The 17,920-nt window shown below is 40.4% G+C and overlaps 1 protein-coding gene across 1 annotated transcript in view; it reads right to left on the bottom strand.

Annotated features, from left to right (window-relative positions):
* Positions 1-598: 598 nt before the first annotated feature.
* The window catches only part of ppp2cb (protein phosphatase 2, catalytic subunit, beta isozyme), a 43,284-nt gene continuing 25,962 nt past the window's right edge, over positions 599-17,920 (bottom strand). Inside the window, exons 2-7 of the mRNA XM_039758783.1 lie at positions 6,696-6,905; positions 6,350-6,523; positions 4,865-4,954; positions 3,731-3,892; positions 3,108-3,226; positions 599-1,350 (exon numbers count right to left, since the gene is read on the bottom strand). Coding sequence (XP_039614717.1) covers positions 1,278-1,350; positions 3,108-3,226; positions 3,731-3,892; positions 4,865-4,954; positions 6,350-6,523; positions 6,696-6,905 — 828 coding nt within the window. The 3' untranslated portion in view covers positions 599-1,277. The remainder of the gene's footprint in view (positions 1,351-3,107; positions 3,227-3,730; positions 3,893-4,864; positions 4,955-6,349; positions 6,524-6,695; positions 6,906-17,920) is intronic.

The following is a 17,920-nucleotide window of genomic DNA, read 5'->3' as shown; positions in this document are numbered from 1 at the left end:
AACGAAAATGGAACAAAACACAGCGTCCAAAAAGATGGGCATGGCTTTCATTTGTCCTACAGTTTTGCTTTGTTCTGATTGGCAGGCCTTTCCACCCCCAAAAGCTGGATTTGCTACTTTGAAGTCTTCTTTTGTTTTCCAGATTACTGTAAACAATCACGGCAGTGGCAGCAAACATCAATGGAAACGGGACGCACCTTAAGACCATTTTCTAGTGACGAGAACAAAACTAATTTTTCCTAAACAAATATGATTACATTTTGAACCCCCCATTTTTTACTCACCTGTTATTTTAAATCTGTGTACTTGTAACTCCATCCGTTTTCTATACCCGCTCATCCAGGCTGAGTCGCAGGGCAGCGGTTGCCAATCCCAGCTCATTTTATTTGTGCAGCCAAAAATTGTTTCTAAAGCAGCTTACCAATCACACTTGGTGGGTTGATGGAGTCCAGCGCCATGCCCGCTCTTGCTGACTGGCATCCTCTTTTTTTTTTGTCCTTTCCAGTCAATTTTGCTTTTAATTATTTTTGAAAGACTATTCTGCCATATAAGTATTTTAGAACAAAACGGATGTTCTCGTAACTTATCTGCATTTTTATTTATGGTTGAAAGCACTTTTATTTGTTCAAATACACCAAATAAGATGCAAGCACTTCATGACAAATATACAGAAAAAAAGGTACAGTAAACACAGAACAGTAAAACTTATACATAATAAAAATGGGCTGAGGCGTCTTTACACAAGGAAGCAGAGACTCCTTAAGGGGAAATGTGTGTCTGTCTGTCTGTCTGGCTCGTCTTGATCATTCACTTGGGAGGAAAGGGGTCTCAAAAAGGCTGCTTGTAAGCTCAAGAAATTGTCCTTGTAAAATGATACCCTAGAAATCATGCCGCCTGACGTAGCTACAACTCAAAAGGAACGAAGGTCCGGTGGGTGTGATAAAGCATCTAAGATGTCACAGGAGATCAGCCCACCCGCCCACCCCAATAATAAAAGTACATTACTACAAATGTATACAGCAGGCAATCTGACTGTTGAACTGAACGCTAAATAGAACGTGTGGATATACTGGAGCACTCTGGGCAAACTAGGTGTGCTAAATGCTTGTCATTTATATGGCACATTTTGGTCCGTGTTGGTGCTTTCATGTGGTAGCAGATCCCAAACTTTGTTCTTCTGAATTAATTTCTGTGTCACTGCTGCTTTATCTTTCTTTTTTTTTTTTTTAACAAACTGGGTTACTTTCAGATGAAACTCAATTGCCGTTGTGATGTTCTTAAAGGAAGTAGTCTGGGGTGCGTCTAGTAACGTGAGGCTCTCCACGGCGAGGTGCTGGGTCAAACTGAAGGCTGAAAAACATTAGAAATGATCACAATCACTACTACGTCATCACATCATTACTTACACAAAAAGTCTGTTACTCGTTATACAACGGAATGCGTGATTTCTTCTTTTTAATGGAAGACGGCACACTTGACAGATCAGCATGCTAAGTCCCTGTATGAACCTTCATGAAAAAGACCAGAAACACCAGCAAATGTGATCATTGAGTTATTTTAAATATGTGTAGGCCTTCAGGCCCTTTTGACATCCTTGACCTGAGCCTCCAATGACTCGCAGTAGAGACACTGGCCGCTGCATCACCAAATCTGAAGTAAAGAGCTACTCGTATTGGCCAAATAGTTGAAGCACTGGGGTGAATAACTAACACCAAATAGAGTGGCCCCTGCGGTTCATGAACACAAGCCATTCCTAAAGTCTGTTCGTGAACCAATCTGTTCGTAGTCCAAGGCACATTTTCCCATAAGAATGTATTGAAATGTAATTCATTGGTTCCCAAGCCCACCTAACCCTATTTTTTTTTTTCATAGTTTTTTGTTTTTTTTTTAATAGTAAAAAAATTAGGAAAAAAAAGTTACAGTATAAAAAAGCCTTAATAATACGAAAATAAAACGTGTGGATTTTCAAAGTGATAGACGAGCATCAGCTTCACTTTGAAGTCCTCGCTCACAACAAAAGGGTGAGCCTATCCTTCATTGGCTTGTGGCCCAGCAATGCCTTCTCCTCCTGCGTGATGTACGTCCTCTTCGGCATCTTCTTCCAAAACAAGCTGGTCTCGTCACAATTAAACACTTGACTTGGAAGATGCAAGATGCCCTTCCGCATCCACAAACTTACCGTACGTTTTCACTAACACTTCCGCAGCTGCCTTGTCTGAACTCACAGCCTCACCACACTATGAATGCCACTTCTACGTTTGACATTTTCAAACCAAAACTACTTGCTTGAAAACCTTCCAAGTTCAACAGTCATACGGGTTTATCCTTCAAGTTACTGTGCAACTGATTGTCTTGCTTTCCATCGCCTCACTAATCCTATCAGTAAGAACTAACGTACAGTATGTGCGCACGTCTGACCGCGACCGAAGACTGGGAGAGAGTGGACATGATGCTCGGCTAGCGGGGATTTTGTTCGTCAACCACGGCAATTTGTTTACAAAATTTTTGGCCGTGACCCGATTTGTTTGTGACCAGCAGATATGACTGTACATATAAAACGGGTGGGCGTCCTGGATAAATTAATTCATCTGTAATCTAGCTGAACAGGCCCCGCTGCCCACAAGTATGGAGAGGAGAGCAGGAACAGGGGACCCTCAGGGAAAAAGCGGCTCGCATGGCAGCTGCCACAAGTAAGAGACTTCCTCACCATCCACGATGGCCTCTGCTGTTAACATTAAACGTATGTACTGCACTGCACTTTGGACTTTTCATTTGTATCTGATATTTAGCAGTTGTAGAAGACAGCGAGTTTTCTTTAAAAAGTCATGACTTGCTACTTTGTTGTGGTTTATTAAAATGGCACAAGACGAGAGCGGACATCTCGAGCACAGAACTGAGAACATCAAAAGGCACAAACGACGTCAGGGAAGCTTTAGGGATTTAGGCCGAGTGCTGGTCAGACACACAAATGCAGTTAAAAAGGGTTCTCCGAAAGCGAAAAGCCCTCATCTACTGCATGTCCGAGTTAATAAACCTAAATCTAAGTGTTAATCAAATTAAGCAGCTCTGATTTTCCACACTAGGAAGTAAATGAAAGAGTAACTTACAAAGAGTATTTGAGGGTGTCGTCAAGTTCCATAATAGCTGCCTGGTTGCCACAGCGATAACAATAGTTTGGAGCACTGAAAATGGTTACCACATTTCGATCGTGACACCAGTTGTATCCCTAAATAACAAAAATCACAGACACGTTAGGACTGACCCACAATCCCCTGTTCACATTCACACGCCTTTACTACTACAGCTGTTGAGCCCCCTCCCTCCTTAAGAGCGCTAAAGGCACGCTAATGCAGGGCTAGAGGCAGGACTCCCCCAGATGATAAGCAACAAAGCCACAGTGAAGTTAAACATGTAAAACAAAGTAGACAAATACGGAATTTCAAAAATAAAAGTGCAGCATCAGAAGATTTCGAAATTACTAACACTGAACCTTCACCAGAGACGTGCATGAAGGCAGCAGAATTTTCAACCGTTTTTTGAAATTATTTCAAATGATTCCTGATTCTAATACAAAACATTAAACATTTCACTGAGTGGTTCAGGTAACAGCTCCAAGTAGACTCCTAAATATTTTGACATAACAGATATATTCTCCCACATGATGAGGTTTCCTCATCTTCAGCAACCCCTGAATATACAATGCACAGTTTTGGGTTTCTTTATTCATTACCTCCATAACAAGCTGGTGAGCGCGGGACACAAGGGTCAGCCCGTTGGCATGGTTGAAGGTTTCTGAAATGTCTTGTCCAAAAGTGTACCCAGCACCACGGGGTGAGATGCCCCAGCCACCACGGTCGTCTGGATCGGACCACAGCAGGTCACACATTGGGCCCTAAAGTAACACACAGACATAATCACAGTGGTTATAAAGAGAGATGAAGCTCTCCATCCATCCATCCATCCATCCATGTTATCGAGTTTAAAGACAGAAAACTGCCCTGAGACCAGAAACACCTTCACGGGGTCAGTACATTAAACTGTCCTACAGGCACAGAGTTTTCCTCCCCAAGGTAACTTTCATAAGTAACATCTCTAGTAGTAAAGACTACATTTTTATATTTGACTCATTTTGGTTCTGCAATTGTATCTCATCATACGAATCCGTGCCACTTTTATTAATCAGCATTTCTGTTGCCAGCTCGGTTATTAGCGGCCTACAGTCAGTTGTCTACGGCCATGTTTTAATTGCAGTGCTCAGTGCTGCTGCCTCGCAACTTCAGATGGCTGCACACGAGTCTGGAATTGGCCACTTTCTGTGGGGGGTTAGCATGACAACCGTAACATTGTCTGCGAGAATTGCTCCTGTAAAAATAAAGACAAAGGATACAACAGCAGAACAAATCTAATCTGCCAAACGCACTGGCCACATGCTTCAAATCTCAGTGTTTCAATTGTAACATGTAATCAGTAATCAGCTCCACTTTTATCAGCAAACAAGAAAACGTTTATTAGAAACAAGACTTGTTAAGCAATCACTTCACAGTAATGGCAATAATGAAGAGCTCCAAGCCTTACATATTCTCAATCACGTGCAAGAAGAAGTCAAATTCTGATTCAGCTGTAGATTCACTCACAATTGTGAGGCTTGCAAATAGAACTCTGGGAAAAAGCAGAGTTTACACTATGGAGGGCTGGCTATGGACTGTCATCTACGGCCTCAAGTAGAGGTCTGATTGTAGCGAGGCAGTTATTGGTCTGGCTAAACGTCAAATAAAATCAACAGAACGGGCTTTGGAAGTTCCCATTACGAGTATGAAGGCCTCAGCCACGGTAGGTAAAAACTAAAAAAGGAGAAAATGGGTACCTCATGAGGAACTTCTTGCAGACGGTCGAGAGCTCGAATGTGGTCCAGTGTGTCTATTGAAGGAGAAAGGCCTCCATGCAGGCAGAATATCTAACAGACAAAAAACATAACCGTTACACTCTACTAGCAATGCTCCATATATTCAGAACCACACTACATCCTTTAAAGCTTTGCAGACTTAAAACTCATGAGTCTGGTTAAAGTGTGACATGTCAATGTCAGTTAATATGAAAATGACATAATATCATGGTACATTACATTGCTGAATGGAGTTTCTTTTTTCCCAAACCCACGAGGCAAACATTACCCAGAAGCGTTTGCTTCCCATTGTTAATTGGCTCATCTTACTCTGCTACTGCCACAGAAGAAATCCACCACACAGCGTAATCTATCAGCGTTAGACACAGTGAAGGGTCTAACCCCGGATGGATGTGCTTGTCCACAGGATTGAGCACTCGCTCGCTCGTACATCCACGTCATTAGGCCCTTTTTAAATTCACCGCCTATCGTCCACATTTTTAGCACATCAGTAGACAATCATGAGTACGTGGCTAAAAACGAGCACAGACGACAGCCAGAGGATGTCTAAAACGTGGCACAAGTGAATCTGTAATTCTGGCAGATCTTACAATCCTTAACTCCTCTTAGGAGGTCCCACCTCACTGGCAGTGTCAGTTGGTGTCTGGTGATTTGTAGTTATTTCAGACACATCAGAATTCTTCAAAAGAAAATAATATTCTAAATGTATTCATTTTATACTTTACAATACTATATATGCATATTCATTCCTCAGAGCTGCTCTGTGTAAAACTAGTAACCTTTAAATATAAAACACAAATGTTGCTGACGCTTAAGATTTAAACTGCACGTTCTTTTTACAGTTATCAAAAATTAGAACATAAGCTGTATTTATATACTTTTAATCGTGCATGAGCCAGACTAGCACTGGGTGTAGGGCAAGAGGCAACTGTGCAGGACTGGCACCCATCCAGATTTCTGACAGTGGGGTCATCACTGAGGTAAAGGCATCAGACTGGCAGCCTCACACGCGTGGACCGCTAAGCCTGAACCCCATCCCAAGCCTCAGGCTGTTCTTGTGCCTGGGTGGGTTTCTCCAGGTGTGGCACTTCTCTACAGGCGGGCACAAGGTGAACCAGTGACTCTAAGTTGGCCTGGTATGACTGAATGTGTGTATGCCAGTATTCCTGATAACAGACTCTGACTTATTTTTACAGTATGACTGAAATGGATTTTTGTAGTTTGTTTTTCCCCAAATCCCGCCGTTAAGTTATAAGTATCTTAAATTCAAGGACGTTTGTCATGTAGTTGAGAGACAAGGACATGGAAACAAACCATCTACCATACACAGAACTCCGAGGACAAGTATTCTCCCTCTGCCCCAATGAGCCCAGAAACAACCAATACATGAAATAAAGGCACATCCTGGTGTAAACTTAAGGGAGGCTGAAAACTGAAAATTCTCACCTGGCCGTCTACTAATGCAGTCAAAGGAAGGTAGTCAAAGAGATCTGTGAAGTATTTCCAGACGTTGGCATTGCCATATTTTCTCAGACACTCATCATAAAACCCATATACTTGTGTGATCTGCCTGCTTTCATGATTTCCTCTCAATATTGTGATACGTTCTGGATAACGAACCTAAAGTTAAAAGAGAAAAAAAGAAGACATACATTACTTTAAAAAGCTTGTTCTCCATCTTTGCATTAAAGGCCTTTAGAGAGGAACAAAAACATTCTCTCTGAACACAGCAGCATGTGAGATTATGATTTAAAACATTTTTGCCGTCTTTATTTTAACTGTGTTTTCTTACCTTTAATGCTACAAGAAGTGTTACTGTTTCAACTGAATAGTAGCCTCTGTCAACATAATCACCCATAAAGAGATAGTTGGTGTCTGGAGATTTGCCTCCAATTCTGAAGAGCTCCATAAGGTCATGGAACTGTCCGTGTACATCTCCACAGACCGTCACAGGACAGCGAACCTCTTGGACATTTGACTCCTTTGTAAGAATTTCCTTAGCCTGTGAGAAATACAGAATATTAAATGTTTTGACTATGGAAGGTAGAAAAAAAAAAAATGATTTGTCAATCCATGGAGACCAATAATGTACAATGGCGAACACGATCAAAGTGAATACATTAAGGTGGGTCACGGTTGGCGAATTAAACTAACAGCCTTACAGTCCACAGACCACAAGGCTGCACAGACACTGCAAAGCACTACTCACAAATCAGTCGATCCTTCAAAACGCTCATGGCATGTGTGTATGTGCGCTGCCATCCCATCTGGGGACACTGGACTTGTTTTATTGGATGGATTTGAGCAAAACGTCACTCTGGACTTGGTGCAGTCTCCATTTTAAAAGATGTGTTTGAAGTCCACTCAGTTCAAATCATAAAGCACGATCATTTCCCTCAGTAAAAATGAATCCTAACCTAAACCGTGTCTGGATCATGAATTCACTCCAATGTGGTTCAGTGAAGACTTGACATCCTTTATAAAAAAAACTTAACCAACACAAACCAGTGAACCTTCAATACGTGTATATGTATGTATGTATGTATGTATGTATGTATCCTGTACAGTTTCACATTCACAAACATTTCAAACGGCAGACCACTCAAACCTTCTTCAGCTTGATGACTGGAGACGACATCCTCCTGCATTAAGATTTTTGCCACTTTTGTTGAAATGTCTACAAAATGCTCACTCAGCAGCGAGAGCTCAGAATGTGCCTCTAAGATGAGAAATGGCGCTGGACAAGTAAAATTACTGGCAGAGACAAAGTACTCAGGAATCTAGCTTACAGTTTTACAACTTTCAGTCACTTCCAATATCGCTCACGTAGTACAGTAAGAAAAATAAATAAAGATGACAAACAACGGCATGGCATACAAAGTGAATGATGTCAGTGTGGTAACAAGAAAGCCTGAAATGAATATCACACTCGCACATCACGTACAAGGTGAACAAATACGGACATTGTGCTCATGTTGGCAATTTTAAATGCAGAGATTAGGACTTTTCTGGCAGATTAAATTGCTGGGTTTGTTTTTTTTAATCGTTCATATAACATTCTTTTGGATATGACACAAAAGTCATTTAAATAAATGCTCATTCTGGGCTGGTCTTCTCAAAGTAATCCAGTTTTCCAAGTAATCCAGTTTTCCTTCCACCTCTCCTGAAATGTGAATGTAATGAGAACAGGCGATTTGCAATCTGGCACACAGTGTGAGCGGGCGTAAGCAGGCACCACAATGAATGGAGCTGGTGGTCACAGCCCTGGACTGGACTAACAGCATTGTTAGTTTTAGTCTTTAAAAACAAAACAAAGAATAAAATAGGTCTCTATTTGTATGTATGTGTGTGTATATATATATATATATATATATATATATATATATATATATATATATATATATATACACACACACACATATACACACACATATGTACACTCACCTAAAGGATTATTAGGAACACCATACTAATACGGTGTTTGACCCCCTTTCGCCTTCAGAACTGCCTTAATTCTACGTGGCATTGATTCAACAAAGTGCTGAAAGCATTCTTTAGAAATGTTGGCCCATATTGATAGGATAGCACACCATTACACCACCACCACCAGCCTGCACAGTGGTAACAAGGCATGATGGATCCATGTTCTCATTCTGTTTACGCCAAATTCTGACTCTACCATTTGAATGTCTCAACAGAAATCGAGACTCATCAGACCAGGCAACATTTTTCCAGTCTTCAGCTGTCCAATTTTGGTGAGCTTGTGCAAATTGTAGCCTCTTTTTCCTATTTGTAGTGGAGATGAGTGGTACCCGGTGGGGTCTTCTGCTGTTGTAGCCCATCCGCCTCAAGGTTGTGCGTGTTGTGGCTTCACAAATGCTTTGCTGCATTCCTCGGTTGTAACGAGTGGTTATTTCAGTCAAAGTTGCTCTTCTATCAGCTTGAATCAGTCGGCCCATTCTCCTCTGACCTCTAGCATCAACAAGGCATTTTTAGCCCACAGGACTGCCTCATACTGGATGTTTTTCCCTTTTAAACCATTCTTTGTAAACCCTAGAAATGGTTGTGCGTGAAAATCCCAGTAACTGAGCAGATTGTGAAATACTCAGACTGGCCCGTCTGGCACTAACAACCATGTCACGCTCAAAATTGCTTAAATCACCTTTCTTTCCCATTCTGACATTCAGTTTGGAGTTCAGGAGATTGTCTTGACCAGGACCACACTCCTAAATGCATTGAAGCAACGGCCATGTGATTGGTTGATTAGATAATTGCATTAATGAGAAATTGAACAGGTGTTCCTAATAATCCTTTAGGTGAGTGTGTGTGTGTGTATATATATATATATATATATATATATATATATATATATATATATATATATATATATATATATATATATATATATATATAGTGATGGGCGTACACAGCCAATACCCAGCCATCTGGATGGAAGGACCGGGGAAGAGAGCATCTGCAAGGCACTACCTCCCCCATGACGCTAGTGGGCAGCCGTGGCACCGTGGATTCCCTCAGGGCACGATGGGAGTTCCGTGAGGGCTGCAAGGGGAGGCTGCAGAGTCCTACACTGGCTTTCAACACACCTGGGAGGGATTCCAGGTCTGATTAATGAGCCAACAGGAACAGTCCCAGGGAAACAAAAAAATGAGCCGCCTCACTCCACTCAAGGAGTCAAAAGTCAAGTGGAAGAGGACAAAGCTTACCAGAGGAGGAGTGGAGGCAGAATGACAAAGCGGGAAGAAAGGAGGAAGATGGGCCTGTATGCCTGATGCACTGTGTTTTTGTGGGGCGCGAGGGAAATGCACTTCCCGTGTGTAAATATATGTGTACTATGTTGAACTCGTGTCTCTGCCTGTTTGTGTCGGGGCAGCTGGAGTGCCCCTGGTTTCCAACTAAATTATTTATTTACCAGTAACGGCGCACTGCACAAATACATTTGACTGAGAGCCTTCTAGCAATTCTCACACCATCAGCATCTCTTTGTCGTCAATGGATGGCATTTTGTTCTGTCTCATTTGACCACTGATTGCAGATGTCGATTAGCCTCTTCCTCCATCTCATTTGCTCTTGCGATTCTCTTTCACTCGATGTTGGTCTGTCTTCATTGTACGGTCTGTTCTTTGCGCTCAGTTGCTCAAGCAATTGTCTTCCGCTCAGAGTCAGCCTGTCATAAATACTGAGTGCACTCTTCATAGTTTTCATCCTCTTCCTCGGTCTCGGTTTAGTATTCGTTTGCTCAGAGGTTGATGCGCTTGCTGCTTCCTGAGCAGCTCTTCTTTTCTCCACCCTAGTGGCCTGCTGCTTCTCTTCTTTCATCTGCATCAGTGTTTCTGTTGCAATTACTTAGTTTAATTTTTCATTTAAGCTGGCACTTTAGTATTCAATCTGCCTCAAGAATGATTATAATGCATGAAGAGGTAGGGGAAGTGACGGCGAAGGTGGGAGGCATGAGAACGGCTCACAGACACATGCACCGCACGGCTGCCCTGTTTGCCGCTGCCGAGAGTTGATTATACAATAAAATAAAATAAAAAGAGGAATAACCTTGGAATAATCACCCCGAAAGCGGATAGTAGACGTCACATAGTATACGTCTACCACATTTCAGGTCAATAGTTCAAACGATTTGCAAGCTACAGGTGATTTAAAAATCCTGGACAGACCCACTGCCATCCCACTCCCAACGAGCAAAGTAGCACAAAGACCTTTCATGCAGCAAAGGGATGACCGATTATTATGGAATCCAGAGATTTCAAAAGAACAAGGTTATAAAAATATGGCTTCCACAGACTAGAAGAAAGAAAATGATAGACCAGAACCAACCTGATCATAAAAGTGGTCAAAGACAAAAAACGTCCACTGTATGAGGCGAGAGGGAAAGCAGTTTGAGATTTTTCAATTAACAGATTTTTTGGTCAAGCATCTACGTTGTCAAGTAAAAATATGCTAGCCTCAGCTAAAAAAAAAAAAGGAAAATATGACAAGCAAGCCCATCTCAGTAATTTACCGGCTACACAATCATTTAAAGTGTATGCACAAATGTGGTGTAGTGCAGTTCTAAATCTAAACAATCCAAAAAGGTCTTTTACTTTCAAGGGTTCCATGCATTTTGTGATAATAAGTGATTTGCTTTGTTATAGTAGGGGGTCTGTAATTTTTTCCCCATTTCTAGTTTGAGAAGTCCAGTATTAATACTTCATATTTGGCTGAACCACACTCAAGTCAACCCTAAGACTGACGATATACCCATTCATACATTTTCAGAAAATACATTAAACCAGATTTAAAAAACAAACTTCACCAGCTCCAGATGTCTGGCAAGTATCAGACACACAAAGGTTGCACTTAAACCCCAAACCTAAATTGGGGAAAAAAAAACCCCAAACATTCTGCGTACAGATTATCACTGAAAAATAAAAAAGACAATCAGTACGAGTACTGCTGCTCAAACCTAACTCATTTACCTACAAATAAGACCCCAATTAACGCACAACTACAAACACTCGAGTAAATAATCCGTTTGGGACAAATTACTTATAATGTGTAAAAACTAAGATCAGGGGCCTCATGTATAAACGATACGTACGCACAGAAATGTTGCGTAAGAACTTTTCCACGTTCAAATCGCGATGTATAAAACCTACACTTGGCGTAAATCCACGCACTTTTCCACGGTACCTCATACCTTGTCATACGCAAGTTCTACGCTCGGTTTTGCAGACTGGCGGCACCCAGCGTCAAAGCAGTGCTACTGTTCCTGTGTGGTTACTCTTTATTTTCCTGACACGGCTTTATAAATACACAGAAGCTAACCGCATATTGTTTGTTAGTGTAATGCATCTGATTGTAATTAACTTGTAACAATATAATGATCCAGGGAACAGCCATAGTATTCCAAATACCATAACTGCTTTAGCGTTGTTACTCTCACTTCTTCTTCTTCTTCTTTCAGCTCCTCCCGTTAGGAGTTGCCACAGCGGATCATCTTTTTCCATATTACTCTCACTGCACGACTCAGAGTATTTATATCACTGTATCTAAGTGGGGAATCACAGCAGCATCTGATTGGAAAGAGAATTATTGGTATACAGTATCAAGCCCACGCTGCCAAAGCCAGGGCAAAACATTTCAAAGCCTTTCCTGTACGGAGCTCGCGGTTCAGAAACAGTTTAATCCCAAGAACTTTAAACAGTCAATCAAGTGCTCCTTGTAGAACTGTTTGTACTTATAAGTACAATCACCTCACTGTAAACTTACACTACAGTTATAATATTGCACAATCTGGTTTATAAAGCGCGTATTTACATATGATGAAATGCAGCAAAATATGTTGATTATATTATACAGATAAAAATTGTTAATAGTTAAACGTGTGAGGACACAGTGCCGCAGCGCTAGCAAGTTCACATATTGTTCCTGCCTTGCGCTGCATTTGCTGAGGCTGGCACGACACTGGAAGGATAGAATCGTTAAACACGTACTATGAAGATATTCCAATGTTCCTTAAAAGTTTTGAAGAATCTTCGTTGTAAGCTTACAGATGACTTAATGTCTATTTCAGAGCTGATTGAGTGGCGGACAGGCATTTGAAGAAAGAAAAGTAAGGACATGAATTGGAGGTTAGTGCGTTTGAAAGAGACAGACAGTACTGCTACAAACAATTATTTCATCGAAGGTCATGAATGGCGCAGCAAGCATCTTGTGTGAAACATCAACAATCACTGTGCCACCGTGTCCCCATGTTTAATAACATGCTTTCATTCCAATCACCATGAAAATGATATCACGTATACATCTCAGTATTTTAATTATTCAGAGAGCTGTAATATCATGAATGTAATGGATTCTGTGTCCTGTCGGAGGAAGAGAAAGAACGGAAGCACATAGTGATTCACACACACGGAGCACATAGAAGATCAAATACAAAACAAAGCATTTAATGTGCTACTTTAGTTACGATGGGATTTGAGAAACAAATAAATCAGATGATTTTAAGATAAAGTTTATGACGTTCTACTTTAATGACAAAATAAACTACGTGATTAAAGTGGAAATTTCGAGATTAAAGTTGACATTTCGTGCTTTTTTCCCCTCTGTGTGCCTATTTTTTTTTGTCTGTACCCTAATAAGCTTTCATATGACACTCACACGGTGGGCTACAACTCGCCTTTTCACGATGACTTTGATATGCGACTTCTTTTTTATTTCGGGCACTGTGCGACTTTGTGAACTTGAGCTTTCGAGTTTCTCCGACATGCTATGTCAGTCGATCAGCTTCCTTTTGTTGTTTATACCACTGTTTAAACCAACAAATAGTACATTTTTCCTTTGCCTCCACTTGGTATTCGCTGAAATTCTTCCATTTTCCCCTCTTACTTTTGTCATTGTTGTTTCACAGAACGCTGAGCTTAAGGGCTATTTATATTGATTTGCATATTCAAAGAGGCATAATTCTGGGAGGAGACGGGGTGGGACAGCAGGCGTGTGCACAAGCGTTACTTTTCATGCTGACTGGGATTTATGGAGCGGAAGAACGCGGAAGTTCCTGCATCTGGATTTTTCTGTGCGTAAGCACATTTCGGCTGTTTGTGCTTACGCCATGTTATAGTGGGAGTTCTACGCACGCCGTTATGCATGAGGCCCCAGTTCATTGTAAATCTGTGGAGTGTGTCCCCCCCAATGGCAGTTTAAATGTGACATGTCTTCATTATAAAACTCTGTTGTTACAGTGCATGGACCTTAGGGAAAAAGGCAACAATTTGTATTGTGGCAGAAAAACTGAGCTTTCACCCACAAAGCTGAACACAGTCAACTAGTTAAAAGTCATCTTAAAATGACAACTGTAGATTGTTACAGTTTGTTAGATAAGGTCAAGAACAACTCTGCTTGCTGCTGTGCCAATGCCATGAATGACAGACAGCTTCTTGGGAAACAGCATCTTGAAAGACATAAAACTGCAGTGTTACGTAATATACCATCACTGCTCGTAACAGTTAATGTTAACATGTGCTCCCATTACGGCAAAGTGTCTCTACAGTTCAAGTTTCCCACATTTGGCAAAGCAAGAGTCGGCTTTAAACCAGAGATGAAAATACACTTCAGAAAGTCAAAAGACTTAAAATGTTAAGTTTCTTGAACCCCAAATGAGCCTCGCACCTCTTCTGCAACAGGCAATGAGGGAAGTGCATGCTGTGGGGCTCAAGATCAATAAAGAGAAATGTACAGGACTCGAATTTAAAAGGTGGCTGAGGGCATTTCCATCCAATGTAACAAAGGTATTTATTTCAGTGTGCAGTTTTTAAAGAATGACACAAGTAACACAGAATATTTGATTTTCCTTACCATGTGCACATACTAGATTTACTGTAAAGTAACTTAAAAAATAAATCTGGCTAAAAAGCAATCCTAAAAATAAAAATGTAAGCATTATGACATCAGTACTATATGACTTAGTGCAGGGGTGTCAAACTCATTCAACTAAGGGCTAGAAAGATCACTTTATATGCCTGATGCACGGAACTCCCACCACATTTCCTCTACAAGTAGCACACACAAGTACTTCTCTGTTTATCACAATTTTATACTCTGCCTCATGTCTGTCTTCTAACTGGCCTAGATGAAACTGTAAAATGTCCCTTGTCCCCAGTTTTTAAGAAATGATGCCAAAAAGAAAACTTGCACTTTACTAGAGAGACAGGGTGAACCAAAAAGAAGTATCGCATTTCAAATATTTATTCTACAAAAACGCTTACAAGATAAAATAAATTTCATTACGACACAAGAATACAAAACAGAGCTTTTCCCACTGTGTTTTAAAAATGATGTCTTCAAGGTGGTGGCCATCATTAGTGATACACTTTTCGAAACGATTTTCTGGACGCTAGGTGACTCGCTTGTTTGGCCATTTCATGGGAAATAGCGGTGATTTCGTGACGAGCAGCGTCCTTGAGGGCTTCATGGTTTTGAGGTTGGTGTATTTATACTTTTGACTTGAGATAGCCCCACAAGAAGAAATCACATGGAGCGAGATCAGGCAAACATGAAGGCCACCCGACATCACCGCACAGGGAGATCAGCTTCCCCAGAAACATCTCCCGCAAACCTTGCATGGATCTCCACACCGTAAGAGCTGTTGCTCCATCTTGTTGAAACCAGGCATCCACCACATCCATTTCTTACAGTTGGGGCTGCAAAAAGTTCTCTAGCATTTCAATGTAACATTCTGAAACAATGGTGGCCCCAACCCCCCAGAAAAGAAAGTAAGGGCCTACAATGCCAAATTGTGCAATGGCGCAACACACTGTAACACGCTTACTGTGCAAGGGTCCTCCTCAAAGACGTTTTGGAAATGCCCAAGGCAGGAACAAGATTACGCTCTGAACATCTAAGAGCCTGCAAAATTGATGCCCTTATAGCTTGGATGTTTTCAGTTGTTTGTATACTCTGAGAGCGGCCTGCAGATTTTCGGTTTAATTTTGTACCCGTATGTCTAAATTTAGCCACCCAATAAAGAACTATTTTCCGAATTGGGACGTCACTGTTAGGAGGAATTCTGAAGTGTGTTCGGAATGCACGTTGCGTAGTGATGATGGATTTGTTGTTTTGAAGAACGCTTTGACAGTGAAAGCATGGTGCACACCGGACCAAAGCATGTTGCCGAATGAAAACTACAAGGGATCGCTTATCAAAGGACCCCCACCCCAACCCACTCGGCTGTCTCTACCTCTCGCAATGATCTTGAGAAATGAGGTCCTTCATTTTGGCACACTCTGTATTTCATAAATGAATACAAATTTCTCTTACCAGTTTAGCAAATGAATATATTTTGTTTATAAAATTTGTGTATATGCAAATATATACATATAAAAATAATTCTAAATTATTAATAAACGGTAGTTGCATTTTAACAATAGAATATCATTTTTAAAAAGTAAGTAAAGCTTTTAATTTAAAAAGGACACATATGATGAATACTTTATGCCTCTTGGGTTTGTAAAATTTCAACTAATTTCACAAATTGTTCACATTAATACTATATATAGCAAACAAAACAAATAAAAAAAAAATACATATAAATAAAATTCAATGCCTCTATGTATGTTTGTCCGCTTTGCACGATATATTCATGCTAATCCTCGACAGAGGCTGTGTGCTGAAGGGAGGGGGAAGCGCGACATCAGGAGTTGGGCGTCAGGCAGGGCGCTCGCTCCTCACTGTCCCGTTTCACTTCTACACGGATGGAGCTGCGGGGGACAGCTAGTTAATACTAAGTAGGGCTGGGAATCAATTAAAAATGAACCAATTAATCACACCTAGCATTAAAAGATATTAAAAAATTAATACATAAACCATGAAGCAAAACACACACACAGAATCACAAATTTAATTTATAATCAACATAAAGGAATTTAAGAAAATGAATGGCATAGTTTAAACTTAAACAATGACCTTAAACCTGAACTTTTAACAAACTACTACTTGAGCAAGTACAACCTGAATGAATAATACAGGAAAACAAGGCCATTGTATTAATTATCAAATTGATATAGCATGTGAGACAAAAATGTCAAAGCAAAAATTAAACGATCAAAATGACTGTAGACCTTCACTGCACTGCTAAAGACTTACTTAAATAAAATAAGCATCTCTTAAAAGGGCACACATTAAAAGTTTGTGTTAAAACTCTGTATATAATATACTCAATTGTTCATTACTATCAATGACTTGATAATTATACTCTACACAAGTGTTTTTCAACTGGGGCACCATAGCCCTGGGTCCAGACCGGAGAGAGACAGACGCACACTTCAGGTGTCCAAGACCGGTCTGAAGAGGACGGGACTATCAGGAGACGCAGACATAAAATCAGCTCTGGGATCGTCGTTCTGCACAGTTTAGCACGTGTATAGATTTAATGGTTCTATGGTTGACAGAATCATGCCTTGGGATTTTTTGGGTTTCAAAAAGTGTGCCACCACAGAAAAAACTGTTGGAAAACACTGTTCTACCAACACTTTTGCTCCTCGCGTGCGAAAACAATTATCGCTCAATTACAAACTGACACAGTGCACTACTTGGGTGGTTACGTTGTGTTCTTTGCATAAATTAGCAAAGATACTGGACATGGGTATAGATAATCATTACACTTCTATTTTGTAGAATTTTGTTATTATATTACGGCAGTCAGCTGGCTGGCACACTGGTAAGTTAAATACCAAGGTGCTAGACTTTTGGGTTCAAGTGCCACTCAAAGTTAACTTATTTAGCACTTATGAGATACGAGTTTGCTTTGATCTTCTTACAGAAACTTGAAATGAATAAACACAAAAAAGTATCATTTTTACCATTGCAGCTTTTCTCTATCACCGCACCAGGACTATCGTAAAACCCTCCCCACCCTTTTCCTTTCTTTCCACTCCCCTGCACCTATGACAGTATGCAGAAATTAAGAAAATGAGCACCAGTATTACATATTGACATGTGGCATATCATTGTAAATTTTGACGTTATTTCATAAAATTTTGAAAAGATAGTATATAAATATGGTACTGAATGTGTATGTAATTTTTAGGTACAAACTTTATTTATTTGTATTATTGTTTAGTAATAATAAAAAACAAAAAAAAAAAAAACATGAAAATGCCACCCTGACCAAAGCACTGCCTGAGGCGTTTGCGTCATTCCTGGCCCTGGATGCAACAATATTTTTTAACGCGTTAAACAGACCACATTAATTGCCAAAAATAATGCATTAACTTTCCCAGGCCTAATACTAAGATACATTAAGAAGAAGAAGAAACAGGTCTAGTATACATATATTAAACATGCAATTCAAGAAATGATAAGGTTGTAAAGAGTATGCTGACTAGTTAAGCAGAATTCCAGCCTTGGAAGTAATTTGATTCCTCATGTTTTGAGGATTTATAACAGGGCACATAAAAAACTCCTAAAACCACTCCAAATGGCAGTCCACTGTGCTTAAAAAAATAAAGGAAG

This window comes from Polypterus senegalus, chromosome 7 (genome assembly GCF_016835505.1).
Source record: "Polypterus senegalus isolate Bchr_013 chromosome 7, ASM1683550v1, whole genome shotgun sequence".
NCBI lineage: Eukaryota > Metazoa > Chordata > Cladistia > Polypteriformes > Polypteridae > Polypterus > Polypterus senegalus.
This window is presented reverse-complemented; position numbering and strand designations above follow the sequence as displayed.